This window comes from Silurus aristotelis (assembly GCF_946808225.1).
Source record: "Silurus aristotelis genome assembly, chromosome: 1".
NCBI classification, from domain to species: domain Eukaryota; kingdom Metazoa; phylum Chordata; class Actinopteri; order Siluriformes; family Siluridae; genus Silurus; species Silurus aristotelis.
Genome location: NC_139574.1, coordinates 8,342,025 through 8,360,588, shown reverse-complemented (window position 1 = coordinate 8,360,588; position 18,564 = coordinate 8,342,025). Strand labels below are relative to the sequence as shown.

General features: G+C 37.6%; 1 protein-coding gene across 1 annotated transcript; it reads right to left on the bottom strand.

The window, feature by feature from the left end:
* Positions 1–8,613: 8,613 nt before the first annotated feature.
* Positions 8,614–11,521, bottom strand: gjd4 (gap junction protein delta 4; the record flags this gene model as incomplete). The annotated part of the gene is made up of 2 exons (XM_083555177.1): positions 11,318–11,521; positions 8,614–9,818 (listed from the first exon to the last, which is right to left on the bottom strand). Exons 1-2 carry the CDS (start codon positions 11,379–11,381, stop codon positions 8,614–8,616), a joined length of 1,269 nt encoding a protein of 422 aa, XP_083411303.1. The 5' UTR covers positions 11,382–11,521.
* Between the last annotated feature and the right edge of the window lie 7,043 nt (positions 11,522–18,564).

Genomic DNA, 18,564 nt, shown 5'->3' with positions numbered 1-18,564 from the left:
TTATTATTATTATTATTATTATTATTATTATTATTATTATTATATTATTATTATTATTTTTATTATTATTATTATTATTATTATTATTATTATTATTATTAATATTATAGGGACACATTGTGATATGTATCTTACAGCTGTAAATGTAAAAAACGATCACTTTAAAGATAACAGGATTTCTTTTCAAAAAAAATTTTTTAAGTCTTAAATTTAAACTATCCAGATGTTGTTCAGTTTATATCTTTTACTCGAATACTTCAGTGAAATCATTGTATCATTTGCTCTGTGTGATTAGCACCCTCTTTTTCTTTTCTCATGAGATGAACCCTACATTGTCAAGTCAAGTTTATTTCTACATTTTCACAACGAACATTGTCTCAAAGCAGCTTTACTGAATTTAACAGTTAAGGTGAACAATGTGTATTTTTCCAGATGAGCAGCCATGGCGACTGTGGGAAGGAAAAACTCCCTTAGATGTTAAGAGGAACCAGACTCAAAAAGGGAAACCCATCCTCATTTGGCTCATTGTGCACTTGAAAGCTGGAAATGCCCACCGTAGCCACCGTGTATTGTGACTTATTGTGTTGCATTTAGTTCAAAGGGTCCTTCAAAACAACAAGCAAAAGAAGCCATTCGCGAAGGAAATCACCAAAGGACAAATTTGCTCTCGATATTCTTTGAGCTGTTTTTTATACTAAATGCAAATCAGTGCTTTGATGGAGGTTTCAGGTTATCACTACCTCAGGTGGAAAGAAAATAACAAAGCAAGGCCATTTGTATTTGTAATCTATTTGCTTGTTTTGAAGTCTGCACGTTCAGACAGACCAGCGGTGTGTGATGCTTAGTTTTAGCTAAACTAAGTTTTAACTAAGTTTTAAGCCCCTGTTTACACAAGTAACAGTGATCCTGTTACCAAACCACTGGAGGGAAATAAAAAGTAAAGAAAAGATCCTTAGAAAAGAGTCGACTCCCACAGATTACTAAAAAAGAGTTTCTCAAACAGATGACTCATTTTTAAAAGTCTCATAAAACTCTGTGCTTAAAGAAAGTGAAGGCAACTTACTGTGCTGAGACACCAGAGGGCAGCAGTGGAGGGTCACGTTCGCCTTTACATTTATGACATTTGGCACACAATCTCATCCAGAGCAATTTACAGAAACTCTTTTCAATATTCAATATTCCTTTCAACCAATACCTACATTCCTTTAGTTAATGAAGCTATTCGCAAGGGTTGTTTGGGAGCAGGGAAGGTAGGAGAATTATCCTGAGTGAGAGAATTACAGAACCAACCTGGCAACCATTCCATACTTCAACACCATGCAATTCTGTCTGGACTGCAGCTCATTGGAACCGACTTCACCATACAGCAAGACAACGAGCCAAAAGATACCTGTAGCTGTTATTTAGAGAGCAAACAGTCAGCTGTAGTGATATCTAGCATAGAATGGACTGTCCAGTCACCACACCTAAATCCTACTGAACTGCTCTGGGATGAACTGGATCACAAGGTCAGAAAGAATCTCTGAAAGAAATCTCCAACTAGTGAAGAACCCTTTTGGGAAGTTTTAAAAAAGGCCATGGCCAAGAATCTCAGGTGATTGTCTAGATGCTAAGTGTGTGTAAAGCTGTTATTCAATAGTAGGAAATATAGTCAAAAAGGCTAAGGGCTCCACACACACACACACACACACACACACACACACACACACACACACACACACACACACACACACACACACACACACACACACATATAGTACAGATTTTCTTATACATTTTTAATAAACTTTATTTCCTAATTTTTGACTATATGCCCTACTATTGAATATACTATATATATATGTGTGTGTGTGTGTGTGTGTGTGTGTGTGTGTGTGTGTGTGTGTGTGTGTGTGTGTGTGTGTGTGTGTGTGAAAGTCTGTGAGCAACTAACAATATTGCTCACAGACTTTCTCACACACACACACACACACACACACACACACACACACAGTACAGATTTTCTTATACATTTTTTATAAACTTTATTTCCTAATTTTTGACTATATGCCCTACTATTGAATATACTATATATATATATGTGTGTGTGTGTGTGTGTGTGTGTGTGTGTGTGTGTGTGTGTGTGTGTGTGTGTGTGTGTGTGTGAAAGTCTGTGAGCAATATTGTTAGTTGCTCACAGACTTTCACACACACACACACACACACACACACACACACACACACACACACACACACACACACACACACACACACACAGACACACACACACACACACATATATATATATATATATATATATATATATATATATATATATATATATATATATATATGTGTGTGTGTGTGTGTGTCTGTGTGTGTGTGTGTGTGTGTGTGTGTGTGTGTGTGTGTGTGTGTGTGTGTGTGAAAGTCTGTAAGCAATATTGTTAGTTTATGTGGTTGAAATGACAATAAAGCAACCTAAATTGGCTTGAAAGAAAAACTGCACCATGTTGGCCATAAATCATAGATTTTAATAAAGGAGCCAGGGGCTAGTTAACATCTGTTCATACGCTCTATTCGCTCCTGGGGTTGGACTTTGAACCCCCCTGTAGTAATGGTTGTTAATTAAATCAATGTGGTTAAGATGAATCATTGTATTGAAAGCAGGGAAACACAGGCAGCAACACTGGTCCTATTCACTGTTCATTTAGAAAAATGTATAGAAACAACGTCAACGATCATTTGAAATCATCCTTTAAGTCGATTCTGATCATTACAGGCCACATGAATGAGATTTAAAAAGTCACTATTGTTAGTCATTTGTGAACAGAGATATCTGTGTGATGTGTTAGATAAAGTTCATATCCAGAATGTAATAAAACGTGATACACATTAGATGAAGAATTTTTTGAGATAGTCACAAGTGAGATTAAAAAATAAACCGTATTCAACCCATCGCTTAATGTCCAGATTCAGGCAGTAGGAGGAAGCAGGCAGATTTCCAAACTTTGCTGGATTTAAAAGCAGAAATTCAGGGATGGGTTGGAATCTGAGGAATCTTGGGCGATTGTCTAAAATAATTTATAGGATATTGTTGGAAAATAAATTTTGATTGTTCTAAGAATTTAGATTGTAATGTCTGCTGAATGCAGAAGTGTTTATAGCTTTCTACTGTACGTTTATATGTGATAGGTTTGTCATCATTTGTGAATTTCAGGATGAATAAACTGATTTATCGGGGAGTTTTTCCTCTCCACAGTCGCCACCGGCTCGTTCATCAGGGACAAACTTACACTTATGAAGAACATATTCATTTTTTATCACCACATTATCTGTGTAAAGCTGCTTTGAGACGATGTTTATTGTTAAAAGCGCTATACAAATAAAAATTTGATGAGTTTAATTGAATTTATCTATCTATCTATCTATCTATCTATCTATCTATCTATCTATCTATCTATCTATCTATCTATCTATCTATCTATCTATCTATCTATCTATCTATGTAAATAAAAAAATCCTCATGCATCATGTTTTGCGTTGACATTGCAAACGTGAATGTAAGTAAACACACACTGGGATAAACTTACAATAATAAAGAACACTTATAGGCACTAAACTTATACATTCTTTTATACAATGGAATGGAATTAAATAGAATAGAATTGAATTGAATTAAATATATGTGTGTGGCCCCTGAGGAAACCCACATAGGATCCCAAATTTTGAGAAAATGTTATGTTAGGCAAAACTACATTTAGTTGGTGTGTGTGTTTATCATGTGAATAGACCATGAGAAAATTAGTGTATATACTATAAATCGCAATAATGAACCCCTATGTGAAACATTTCACATGTTTAATTTGGGTAAATGATCATTATAAAGAAAAAAATAAGGTAATTTTAAATTCATAGCCTGAAATGTTTCGAAAAAGTAGGGACAGCTTTTTTTAAACAGCAGTATACATCTGGGAACTGAGGAGAACTGAGGAGAACTGAGGAGATCTGAGGAGAACTGAGGAGAACTGAGGAGATCTGAGGAGATCTGAGGAAATCTGAGGAGAACTGAGGAGATCTGTGGAAATCTGAGGAGAACTGATAAGATCTGAGGAAAACTGAGGAGATCTGAGGAGAATTGATGAGATCTGAGGAAAACTGAGGAGATCTGAGGAGAGCTGAGGAGATCTGGGGAGAACTGTGGTTTTGGGAAAGGAATGTTGCCTCATTCATGTCTGATACAAAATTTTAGCTGCTTTCTTTGTTTTGTTTTGTTTAGTTTTTTGTTTGTTTTATAATAAGCCAAATGTTTTCAAGTGGTGAAAGTTCAGCAATGTTCTACTACAAAGCCATGCTGTTGTAATATATACAATACATAGATTTATTTAATTATTCCTTCAATGTCTGAAACAGCATCAATAAAAACCTGCACCTTCGAACATTTTTTAAAGCTTCTTAAATAAACGAAAAGGAACTGAAGTGAATAAGTGATGACCGTGTATGATGTAGTGTCAGGCGAGTGAGTAGACTCACTGTTCTACTGAATGACAGAATCGGGAGAACATCTGAACATCTAAAGGATGAACAATCGTCTTCTATTGAGATCCAACACCAGCCTTGAAAAAAATCTAATTATTCACAGTGTGGGAGGCAGAAGAGGGATGTCACCACAGCGTCGTCTCCCAGATACACTGCGTCTGTTCATCGTGTCAGAAATTCATGAGATGTTTTGCATGGATTCTGTTTGAATTTGTAGAGTCGGTAGGTTTACAGGAAAGACTCTACATAGAGGTTTTGTACACAATTGGAATCATGAAGAACAGACCAACAGTGATGCTTGTATAGAAACACCAATAATAATCCAATGGAGGAACACAATGTTTCGACTATTATTGATGTTATGTGTAAATATCACAGCATTGCCGTGTCGAGACTGGTAATGTTGCCATATACAACAATGGCTTTTATAATTACTATTTGTCTATAATGATCAAAGTAGGCTATAATGAAATAATTGTGCAACCACCACTCATTAATTGAAGGTGTTTGTTGAGTATGAGTTGTATGCTGCAGTAACTCATTGCTCCACCAGAGGGCAGAATAGTATAAACTACACAAAACCTTTACATCTGCTAGATAATTTTACTTTATAAATGTGTACATCTTTTTCTATCACCAGGGCCTGAGGCCACTTGTTTGCATGTGTAGTGCCCAGATCCACTAGTAACTAGGTTACTACAACAGCAAATCTGATTCATGTGGAATGGGCTGCTCAAAAAGCACACACAAATCAAAAATTCAGGTGTCCACAACCTTTTGTCCTTATAGTATAGTGTTGAAGGAGAAAATGGCCCCAAATAGAAAAATATTACAATTTTAATGAACTTAACAACAAATCATTGGCCAGGAAATTAGCAATTTGCAAATGAACTCCTGAGACACTTCTGTGCATTTATTTGCTCGTTTAGTTTTGCTGCATTTGGCTGTTTGGGGGAAAAAAAGCTGGACATGGAAACTCATTTTTGTAGTCGTTTTGTACACGAATGTAAAATCATGATATGACTGAAATGGTCGAAATGACACATTTTTAAGTTAATAATATTTTTAGCTATTCATCAACTGTCTGAAGCTCATCAATCCTGATTAGAACAGCATATATATATATATATATATATATACCTTTTACACCCAAAGCATTTTTACATCTATATGTGACAATATTCATTTGTTGTACATATATTTTACTGCATTTGTTCATTTCCACAATGTTATTATTCAACACTAACATTTATCCAGATTGCATTTCGCTGCTGTGTACCTGCCCAACTAAGTGCCTGCCTGCCTGAGGCTTTTCTCATTTTTAGAACAATAATTTGGCTTTATGACCATTAAAGTATTTGTTGTTGCTATTGTTGGTCAGAATATTTTAATCTGTATGCATTCACAATATACTGTTTCAACACATTCTCACTCCCAACTCATCACATATGGAGGCGTTCGTCAGGATTCCTTGTCGGCACTTTTTGACTTCCTGGGTACCCCTTTGGCATCATTATTCAACATGCAGGGTTAGGATTAGGATTAGGGTTAGGGTTAGGGTTAGGGTTAGGATTAGGATTTGGGTAAGTGTTAGGATTAGGATTAGGATTAGATTAGGGTTAGGGTTAGTGTTAGGGTTCGTGTTAGGGGTTAGGGATAGGGTTTGGATTGGATTAGGGTTCGTGTTAGGGTTCGTGTTAGGGGTTAGGATTCGATTAGGGTTAGGGTTAGTGTAAGGGTTTATGTTAGGGTTAGGATTAGATTAGGGTTAGTGTTAGGGTTCGTATTAGGGTTAGTGAGAATAGGTTAGAGTTAGAGTTAGCGTTAGAGTTAGCGTTAGAGTTAGCGTTAGAGTTAGCATTAGCGTTAGAGTTAGCGTTAGAGTTAGACTTATAGTTATAGTTAGTTAGAGTTAGCGTTAGCGTTATAGTTAGCGTTAGAGTTAGTGTTAGAGTTAGCGTTAGAGTTAGCGTTAAAGTTAGCGTTAGAGTTAGAGTTAGCGTTAGAGTTAGACTTAGAGTTATAGTTAGTTAGAGTTAGCGTTAGACTTAGAGTTAGAGTTAGTGTTAGAGTTAGCGTTAGAGTTAGAGTTAGCGTTAGAGTTAGAGTTAGCGTTAGAGTTAGCGTTAGAGTTAGCATTAGAGTTAGCATTAGAGTTAGCGTTAGAGTTAGAGTTAGACTTAGAGTTAGAGTTAGCGTTAGAGTTAGCGTTAGAGTTAGAGTTAGCGTTAGAGTTAGTTGGGAGTGTGTTGCTGGATGCTACTTCACAGAAGGCACTTCAATTTCAGACAGTGAGTGATTTTATAATCAAAAAGCAGTTGGAGAACCAGACAGATATGACCTCGGGGCAACCTGCTTACCTCACACATCAAATTTGAACACCGCAGGCTCCGGTTCAGAGTGCTATAGAAGTCTATGGAAATCCCTGCATGTTACAAAATGACGCCAAAGGGGTACCCTTGCTATGTTCAGGGGTCCCCTGACGAACGCATCTAAAATAAGTTTGAGACATGACATCTATACCCGAGGCAGTTTCAGCCTCATTGGGATCACTTGTGTACAAAGTCGTATTAATAACAGTTAAAACAAAATCTAGTATATAGTATTTAGAATGAAGTGCAGAGAATGAGCCATCACTCGAATAACATCATTATACACCAGCATAACCCTGACTCTATTAAACACACTTTACATCATTGGTGTATTATTGACTGTTAAGAGTTTCCTAATGTTCTGTTTTTTTCTTTTTTTTTTTTTTTTTTAAGTTAAAACAGAAAGATAAAAAAAAAAAAAACAAGATAAAGACTAAAGTTTATTTTAATTTCAATTCAATTACAACAAACCAAGAAGAAGCACTACAATTCAGAGACACAACATTTTGAAGACTATGTTTTCATCTTTACAGTATAAATGACTGTGTTTAAATTAAGATAAAGATCTGGTGTTATTTTGCACATATACACATTAGATACAATACAATCCACTTTATGTGGTGAGGACTCTTACTAATCATTAGCTCTGTGTTTTTTCTGTTATGTAGCTTTATGTTGTTGTATGTAGCACCAGGGTCCTGGAGGAACGTTGTCTTATTTCACTGTGTACTGCGTTAGCTATATATATATGGTTGAATGACAATAAAAGTCTTCTTGACTCGACATGATACAGTTCAGATGATTTGGGAGAATTCAGGATTCAAACCAGTGTCACTCCTACTCAAAGTTGTGATTGTCACTTCTAAAGAACTAATGGTCTGATTTGGATCTAAGGGCATCAGACAGTGACAAAAGATGGGATGATGAAAGCAGTAGGCTGTAGTTAATTTAGCTGTAGAGGTGAAACGTACCGGGAGAGGTTGCCTTGTTTGGCGCGTCACCGGATCTCGTGTTTCATTGGATTGTGGTGTGCTATTTTAAGTGTTTGTGTGGGTTCGAAATTTCCAGCCTTAAATCCCTCTGGGTCTTTGAATATATTGTGACACGCCAGCTCCATAAATACAAATCCAGGCTTTGACGTTAATTGCTCTGCCCGGCACTCAGACGAGTGGAATTCCTGCTCTTGAAAGTCTAGACAAACCTTTGAAAGGAAAATCTAATGCTAATAATATAATAAATCAAAATTTGTAAAAATTTGTATTTTTCAGTCTGTTTGCTTTAAGGTTAGAGAATATACATCAATTTCAAACCTTTTTTGGATCTCTCTGACCTGCTTTCGGGATGAACTCTCCCCTCTGACGCATGCGGCCAGGTCAAGGGTGATCTGTGTTTAGTGTATAGAGAAGCCGAGCGAGCTAATACAAACAGAAGCAACAGGTGGATGGCGAAGGTCGGCATGCCACAGAGACTTCAAAACCTAGAGTCACCTCGTCTTCAAATAATTTAAGACCTTTGTTTATGGTCCCTCAAATGCGCCATCTATTTAATTCAAGTCAATTCATACAAAAAGCCTCTGTAGGTCCGATCAAATTTAAAAGTCGAAAGATATCAGCATTTTTATCAGTTAATGGCTTTTTATTAGCAGCTGTAAATAAAATAACCTTTTCAGTTGTTTTGGCTTCTGGCTCAAAAAGCCACTAATAAAATGATCATATCCAGAGACTCACACCCATGCTGACCTTTTCTCGTAACCGTCTCCACCAGTGGATATCAGGTCACTATCGGTACTTATATCCCCCAACATGTACTGTTCTGCCATCCTTTCACAATCTGGCACTACTCCAGGGCCATCCAGCAGCCCTTTGCTTGTTGGCTTGTCCCACCTCGGGGGTGGCATGGGTTTGAGGCGGCTGCGCTTGTTGACCCGAATGGATCTGGGCGTGCCCACTGGCTCAGATGGACACAGTGCCACCTTACTGCCATCTCGCTCTGTTACCTCGTCCTGCACCATTGGATAACAACCTGGTCCGTTACCATTGATTGAACTGGGTACGACCAGATTGATACCTAAAGGGGTTCCCTTGCAATGACTGCTCGGAATACTTTTCCCTTCTAAATGCAAGGAGGTGCCATCATCCACACAGGTTTTGTTGATTCTTTTATGGAAACTTCCATTGACCAGCAAGGATTGATGTTCAGGTTCCCCAAAGTCTGCCCCTTCCGCTCCACTTTCTGTAAGGAAATATCGCTCCTCCTCGTGCATCTTCTCCACCATCATCTTCTTCTTGCTCCTGTGTCTTGCTGTTTGCTTGATGGCACAGATGATCTCAGACAGGCTGAGGAGAAGAGATAGAGCAGCCAACCCCAGCATGAAATTCAGCATGATGGTCTTCTCAGTCGGTCTGGATATATAGCAGTCCACCATGGTGGTGCAAGGAGCATGCTGACACATAAAGCGCTTCGGGGTGTAGAAGCCAAAAAGATAGTAATGTGCTGCCCCAAAACCAGCTTCCAGAAGGATCCGGATTAGAAGGTGAAGGATGTAGGCGCCTGCGAAAGAAGGCACCGGTCTTACACCTGCTTTTACACTAGACTTTGACAGAGATGCTTCATGGAAGGGTTCTGGTTTAATTTTATAGAAAGACTTAAGCTTAATTCTGTGAGAGGCATCAGGATGAGGCAGGCTGGATGTAACTTTGTGGATCACATAGACAATAAATACCACTTGAACCAGGATAACCGAGGAAAGCAGGACCAGCCAGAAGCGGAACAATGACAGGGGTGCAAATAGATCGTAACACACGTTGGCACAGCCGGGCTGGATGGTGTTACAAACAAATCTCTCCTGCTCATCCTGGTAGAGCGGATAGCCGGCCGTGAACAAGATTGAGGTGCGTAGGAAGATCGTTAGAACCAGCCATATCTTTCCTAGAAGAGAAAGAAGTCAGGGATTAATTTTTTATGTAGCACAAGCATTATAGCAGAATCTTCAGCTTATTTTTGAGTTTTCTAAAGGCATTTTGGCTAATGGAAACACACTCTTGCAAAGTTCTACATACAGTAGGATTCCCATAATCAGTGGTGGACAGTAATAAATTAAATGTAATCTGTTGCTGTATTTAAGTAGCTTTTTCACGTATCTTGATTTGGGGAGATTTTTACTTTGTCATGACACTACAAAGTAAAATTTAATACTTTCTACTTAACTAATTGTTTCTTTTCTCAATCAGTCGTTCCTTTTTTATTTATGAGCGAATAAGAAATTAACTGGTCAAACACGCAGCAAGTCACCAATCAGGGGTTTAAACAGGATATTAAACACCCACATACAGTTCAGCATCAGTTCAACAGCAAGCAGAACATGTTGAGAGGAATATAATAATGGAAGAAACTCCAGACTCGAACTCACCACAACACACGTGTCCTCATTATAGCCATAAAAATGTATAGTACTTTGGGTACTTAAGTACATTTAAAGGCAAATACTTTTGTTCTTTTACTCAAGTGAAAGTTTAAATGGAGCATTTTTACTTTTACTGGAGTCATATTTTACATACTGTATCTCTACTTTAACTCAACTCAAATCCACCAAGTCAAGTCAAGTTTATTTCTATAGCGCTTTTCACAACAGACATCGTCTCAAAGCAGCTTTACAGAAATTAACAGTTAAGGTGAACGATGTGTATTTATCCCTGATGAGCAGCCGTGGCAACTGTGGCAAGGAAAAACTCCCTTAGATGTTATGAGGAAGAAACCTTGAGAGGAACCAGACTTAAAAGGGAAACCCATCGTCATTTGGGTGACATCAAGAGTTTGATCATAAATCTTTAAACAATACAGAACACTGGAGAGTGAGAACTAACATGAGCACTGGAATGTAAGATTATGAGTAATGTTCTTTATACAGTCTTATACAGTCATTTGTGGTTATAAAACTAGGAGCTACTGAGCAACTCATAAAATAGCTCAACATTTGAGATCATCACAGATCCAACACCACTGCCTATAAGAGAGACAAACTAATTATCATAACGGGATTTTGGATTAATTTGTACATATTTCTAAATCATCATAGGCTTTACTGGTGCATCTATAGAAATAGTTCCCCATGAAATATTTTGAGTCAAAACTTCCTAAATGAGTTGTGATTGTTGTGTACCTGCGTTTGACATTGATTCCTCACTGAAGAACCTCGAAGGCTTCTACTATTATATTTTAATATTTTTTTTATTTATTTTTTCTTTAATAAAAGTGACTATTAGTGTTGAAGCAGATATAACAATATACTTGATACAAATATAAAAAATTTTCACAATTTTACAAATGTAGAATCTACAGTTAGTTGAATCTTAAGGAAGCGAATATGTCCATTAGGTATTCATATCATTCAAAAATATTTTTTTTCTGTAATATTTATTCTCACCTACCCACAATGGTGATGTTGTAATTCAGTGCGATGAAGACGATTCCAGAGGCTCCCTGCCTCCCCATGACTTCAGATCAATGTTCTCTAAAAGGAGCTCTCTAGTCAAGGTATTGCCTCTTAATTGTACTCCAGGTAAGCATCCCACAGGTCCATCCGAACTGCAGCGGGTCACAAATGGACTGAAACGGAGTGATCTAATCTAGTCTGCCAAATCCGATCTGCCTCTTGTCTTACCTATTCTCTTACAATGAACAACTGTTCTCAGACAACATAAAATGAGAGACGTGAGCCCCATTGTGAGGCTATTCTTACCCACCGAAGGCATGTCAGCAGGCTAACATTGTTGAGATAACTTGGGTCAGTTTGCACTTTAAGGTGAATGATGAACAGAGAGATTAGTCATCAAATTGTCTTTAATTATCAAGGTTTCGCTCATAACCAGCATCGAGAAATATGAGAGTGATTTGATGCCCAAAATGTTTTTCAGGTCCATGACATTAAAAAGGTGAGGGTCAGATGATTTAAATTGATGCACGATTAAAATTAATTGAGGGACTTTTTTCACAAATCATTATCTGTTACAGTCGATCAGTGATTTATTATATAAAAAGAGCTGAACACATGCTCCAATCTGATATCTAATTATGCTAGCATTCTGATTTAGCCAGAATCCGTTACAAAATTGAAACATATTGTATTTTTTATGACATTTCTGACATTTGACTGATTCCCTTGTCTAGATCGACTTTTGTTTATATTCAACTGAGCAGTTATGTGTTAAGGGCCTTGCTCAGGGGCCCCAGCAGTGACAGCTTGGTAGTACTGGGATGTGAACTCACAATGTTCTAATCAACACTTCCCTACTGTATCATATTGTAGTAGATTCTGTGGTATTGTGAAATAGTTCATTGTTATGAATCAGATTGGATCACATCATGTGGAAACCTAAGGTCTACACCCTTATACGACAGAGCAATTTCCAGCGATGCCAACGATACATTATTGCTGTATACGAAGCAGCTACCGATGTGATACGCTTCACCAAGTCACGATGCAGTGCGATCAGATTTCGATTTAATTTAACATAATGGGATTCAATGCAATAAGCATCACAATGTAAAATATGATGCTATGCAATTCTATATGGTAGACACGTAGACACTTTTATTTCTTTGATTCAGACAGACAGAAAATCATCAATTAACTTAAGCGGCTTCTGACTTGTAACTTGTTTCACAAACAGGAATCTGTTCCGTCTCCAGCAAGATGTCACTCTGTTGCTTCGGTCTCCGTTGTGTTTTGATTCGTCATGTTCACGTAGCAGCAGCGGTGCTGAGAGAACGCGCTCGAGAAACAGTTTAGCGAGGAGAAATCCATCTACATTTCAAATATTGCTCACCAACTATTCGTCACTTTTAAAATGATAAAAGTTTAGTGCATCTAATAATAATTGTATATAAATAAATAGCTTTTTTTTTTTACCAATGCCAATATAATAATACAATGCATCGCGATACAAATGCCAACTTGCATCCGATGAGCACTTTTTTCAAATCCGTCCCCTAGTTATTATATTTTCTCTTATAAATGGACTTCTATGGTGATAATTACTGGTAGATGTCTGGCTCTCTGATGCATCTGTACTGAAGGCTAATTGAGTGGCAAAACCACGTCCCAGAGCGCAGGACCAGTGCCAAATAAACAATAACATAATATTATAAATATTTAGTGTATAATGTTTTAATTCATTTATCTAAAAATCTTCTGCATTCCTACAGCTTTGCCCTTTGGTTCAGTTTGTTCCTCTTGTTTCAGCTGAGCACAAAACACCAACATCGCTCTAAACTGAAATACACCAGGTTGAGTTACTTCCTGCACAGAGATTCTACTGCGATGTAGAACTTTTATTTCACTCAGTTCTCCAGGGTTCCTTTCCCAAAAACCTGCTGGAAGACCGTGCTGAATTACTGCAATAAACTCAACGCACTCCTGCCTCACTCCCAGCAGTCCACTGTGACCGCAAAGACACAATGATCGAAAGAGGGAAGAGACAGAGGGGGGGAGAGAGAGAGAGAGAGAGAGAGAGAGAGAGAGAGAGAGAGAGCGAAAAAGAGACTAAATAAATTGGCAAAGAATTAGCAAGGGATGGAAGGTAAGAAGAGGAGGAAGGGTGAGAGAGAGAAAGTGAAGGAGAGCGTTTCAAACAGACAGAATGATGGACAAAAGATTTTAAAAGGGAAAGAACGAGGGGAAGAGAGGGGGGGGGCAGATGGAAAGAAAGACAGACAAAAAGAAAGAATAAATGGATAAAGCCTGCAATGAATGAGAGTGCTGGTTAGAAAGGGTCGAAGAGTGAGCGAGAGAGAGACAGAAAGAAAGACAGGGTAAATTAATAATGCATGTAACGAGGGAGGAAGGGAAAAGGAGAAAAAATAAATGTGTGAATGAGAGAGAGAGAGAGAGAGAGAGAGAGAGAGAGAGAGAGAGAGAGAGAGAGAGAGAGAGAGAGAGAAAATATACAAAGCATGTAAAGAGCAGAAGATGGAAGTTAAGAAAAAGAGAAAGTGGCGAGAGAGTTAGACAGACAGAATGATAAATATAGCATATAAAGAGGAAAGGAAGGCAGGAAAAGAGAGAGAAAGAAAGACAGAATAAATGGATAAAGCCTGTAATGAAAGAAAGAAGAAAGGTTGGAAGTGTAAACGAAAGAAACAGAAAGACAGGATAAATGAACAATGCATGCAATGAGGGAGGGAAGAAAAAAGAGTGAATGAGAGAGAGAGAGAGAGAGAGAGAGAGAGAGAGAGAGAGCAAAAGAATAATGTCTGAACTTCAGTCCAGTATTGTATATGATCAGCAGAACGGCTCCTGGTTATTAGTGGGAGATGTTTGCTGAGGGAAACAGGTGAGTCTGCAGCTTCATAAAGCCCCTGACAGCTGTTTCCTTTGGCAGGAGAAGTGTGGAACACATGACTGCAGGCCTGCGGTACAGCAGAATGAATTACATCCTTATTGCACGTGTGTGTGTGTGTGTGTGTGTGTGTGAGTGTGTGTGTCGGGGTTGCTTCACTGAGACTCAGAGTAAATGAGGCTTGTGTACGATAAATGCCTAATGCGGTTTATTCTGACGCGTTGGTGGATTCTGATTGGTCGGAAAGATTTGGATAGATTTTAAACAAAAGCAGTTCTGAGGGACGTTTTTTTCAGCTGCATAACAGATCGCAGTTTTATGTGTGTGTATGTATGATTGCACTTGTTCAAGTGCGTTATTGTTCACGCATACAGCGCCCCTGGAGCACACAGGTTTAAGGGCCTTGCTCAAGGGCCCAACAGTGGGATCTTAGCTAATCCAGGGCTTGTACCAATGTCCTCTGATCAGTAACCCAGAGCTATAGCCACTGAGCTCCTGAGTGTCTTTTCTGCTTAACACAAAAGTTAAATGGCATTTAAAAAAATAAAAAAATATATAAAAAATAAATAAATAAAAATTCATTCGAAGTTAAAAATCAATAAATTCCTTTAATTTAAGCGATTGACAGTGCAAGCTCCGAACAGCATGCACCACACAAAGGCCTACAATTCACAAGTAAGACTTCAGAAAATACACAATCATTGTTTTTTTGTTTTTTTTTGTCCTGGTATTGATGACAAAAATGTATTACATAAAGAGAACAATTTCTAATCAATAATAGCAATAAAGGAAACAATCGTGAGATAAATATCAACCGCTTCTCTAGAATTGCTTTGTTTTTCGATTCGAAAGGAATGACAAAAAAATAGAAAGAAAAGGCAACGCTATTGCAAAGTTCACAAACAGAAGGGAGGAGAAAAACGAGGAAGAAGGAGGAAAAAAAAAAAGAACAGAATAAAAAGCGAGTCCTGCTGCGCGCACTTTAATTTCGGCTCGGCTCGACTCGCCTGTGGAGCTCCGCGTGACGGCAAAATTGAGTCCGACAACAAATAAATGACGACGTGCAAATTCAGTCACTTTATCATCCCAAAAATCGTTCCTTTCATCTCTCACCCTTAACCTCATTGCCATCATTTTCGATTATTTCCAGAGAACTGGATGCTGAATGAGATGAATACTGACGTCTCATAAATATCTCGGTATAATATTTAAACTCTGGTCTTCTCCAACACGGTATGTACACTGTACAAAATATATGTGTGTGTATATACACTATATGGACACTGTATACAGTATAAGTATTGGGACACGGACTTTCCCAGCCATTTGTGGTTCTTTCCCAAACCGTTATCGCACAATTAAAAGTACACAACTGTACGTCTTTGGATGCAGTAACACAAATGTTTTCCTTCACTTTTCAATTGAATACGATTCGGCAGATTTACGACGTTTGGCCTTTATCCAGAGCGACTTAACATTTCTTTCATTCATACAACTAAACATGTATAGGGGCCTTACTCAGGGGCCCAGAAGTGGCAGCTTGGGATTGGTATTTGAACTTAGGATCCAAAAGTCCAATGCCTTAACCACTAAACTACCCAGGCCTCCTCACCCCACCTACATAAGTGCATACGAATCTTTATGGTCAGTATTAAATGATTCGTTCACATAGAACGAGTCTTTAATGTGACTCAGTTGAACGAGTCATCTCGAATGGCGATTCGTTTCTTTTCAACTGGAAGCGCATGAGCAAAGCATCGCAAAATCTTCGTAGGTTACGTCCAGGAAACGGAATGAAGTAGTTTATCTCCTGACTTTTCTAGTCCGAGTCGTGTCACATGACTCCCACGCAGTTCATTACACGGGAAACAGAATGGAGTTGATTAACTCAGGACTCCTCTGGTCCGAGAAGAATCAAAATGACAAAAAAAATTATTTGATCTGATCTTTCCATCACTAATGGTCAGGTGTCCACAAACGTTTGTCCATATAGTGTATATTACATATAATTAAAAAAAAAAAAAAAAAAAAAAAAAAAAAAAGACAAAATGATAATTTCATCATTTGAAAATCTCAATTAAAAAGCTGAGTTTGTTTCTGTCCATAGAAGAATAAAAATATCAGTCTCATTTCTGGATGAAGAAAGAACAGAAGTATTAAATAAATATTTTAGGAATTATACACAGATCAGGTGATCAGAAAACAAAAACAGTTCAACCAAACATTAGAATTTCTTATACATAAAACTTGAACACAGAAGTCTGTTCAGAACAGACTGTTAGGAGTGTATGGAGAAAAGGGGAGCAAGTAAAGAAAAGAGAATTGGAATGAAAACATTCACTTGGTGTGTAGTAACTGGGCACGGATCTTAGGGTTGGTACGCGTCAACTTTTTCACAGTATGAGAAACGAATTGAAAAACCACAGCATTAATGAATCGGTTTCAGTCCCCATTACGGCATAACGTCACACTACATGCACTGGGCTGTCCATAAAATGCTTTGCCCATTATGTTGCTTAGCAACCAAATCTTTTACAGTCATTAGACTATATTGCACTATAGTGTAGGAAACGATGATGAATATTACTGATAATTAGAGCAAATATTCACCAATCACTATCTGTTTGTTTTTGTAATATACACAGTGTCCTCACTAATATTGGCACACTCGTTAGTTGGTGTTTTAATTGAAAATTAAACATTTGTATTTCTTTCGTTACAAAAAACACAAAAACGCTCTTTAAATCAAACGACTGCAAGAATTCTCTTTTTAGTCAACACTTGTGCAATACTGTGTCCCTTTGCCAGGAGAACAGCTCCAAGTTTTCTCCTATAACACCTAAATAGGTTGGAGGATCCATAGCACACGATCTAAAACCATTCCTACATACAAAATCTCTGCAGATTCTTTTTTATTTCCAGGTCCACGCTGGAGGTCTCTCCTCGTCAGTTGTTTTTTTTTTTTTTTTTTTTTTTAAGTCAGGAGACTGTAAGGGATATGGCGAGACCTTGGAATTTTGGTCAGTAAACCGTTTTTGTGTTGGTGATTCCTGCTGATATTTGATAAAGTCCATCCTATCCTAACATAATGTCCAGGTCTTTGGGCAGGAAAAACCTATTTATACCCCTGTGAAAGTCAAGGTTATAAAACAAAAACAATATCAATAGGAATATACAAGTCTATTTTACTCGTATGAATATAGAAGGGTGCCAATAATTGTGGGATACAAACATTTTTCCAACAAAGTGCCAATATTAGTAGAAAGCACATTCTAATGAAAGGAAATATAATCATTTCTTGTTTTCTCTTGATCGCGACAATGTTCTAACATTTCATAAAATGTTAAATAAAAATGTTTTCCTGTGTGCTTGGTGTAAGATCGTTCTAAAGACACGGATGAGACTTGAACTGAAATCACTCCTTTTCTGTCGGTGATTGACAACTTGCACACGAGTATCCGACACGTGAGAAGGAGGCTGTCAGGTCCGCAACTGTATCGTTGAAGACGATACAGTGATCCGATCATGACGAGAAAACATGAAAGAAAACAATTACAATAATGCATGGCCTTTTAGGACTTCTATATATATAATATAATATATATATATATAGACAAGGCATAATTTCTTTTCATTCACATCTCTGATATATAGAAAGCAAAAGAATATCTTAAAAAGGAATTGGAAAATTGTTTTAATATTCCTTATTAAGACAAAAAAAAAAAAAAAAACTAAAAAAAAGAGAGTCCGAGTCAGTCTGGAAAACAGATGATATTTCTACTTTTTTAATTCTACTTTGTCATTACGGGCCGTGGATTTTCATCCTGATCGCGTTCTATTTTTACCTCAGGAAAGTATTACGATCTGAACCTGTTTAGGATGCTAAAAAAAAAGATTATAGACGTTTATTCTTTGCCTTATTTACATAAGAATTAAAAGGAGCAAAGCTTTAATTGATTAAAATGTATAGAAGGACCCTGACCGTCATATCTTCGAGTTATCACCGACTCCAAAACAGAAAACGCAACATCTAGGTGCCGATATGGAAGATGTTTAAACCGGCTGTTGCGGAAACGTGTTTAACGGTAGAGAACTGTAATTTGTGGTGAAGAGTTTTTCAGGTCTTTACCTTACACCTGCTGAAAAAACGTTGCGTAGGTCGATTTATAAAGGTTGCAAAAAAGATGTCTGATCATACACCGTGATTAAGTGTGAAACCGTAACAACCCTTGTTGATCCTGCAGAAATCCACAACCTCAGGCTTTTCTTGTATTTCAGAGATGATAAAATGACTGTGTGTGTGTGTGTGTGTGTGTGTGTGTTGTGTGTGTCAAACC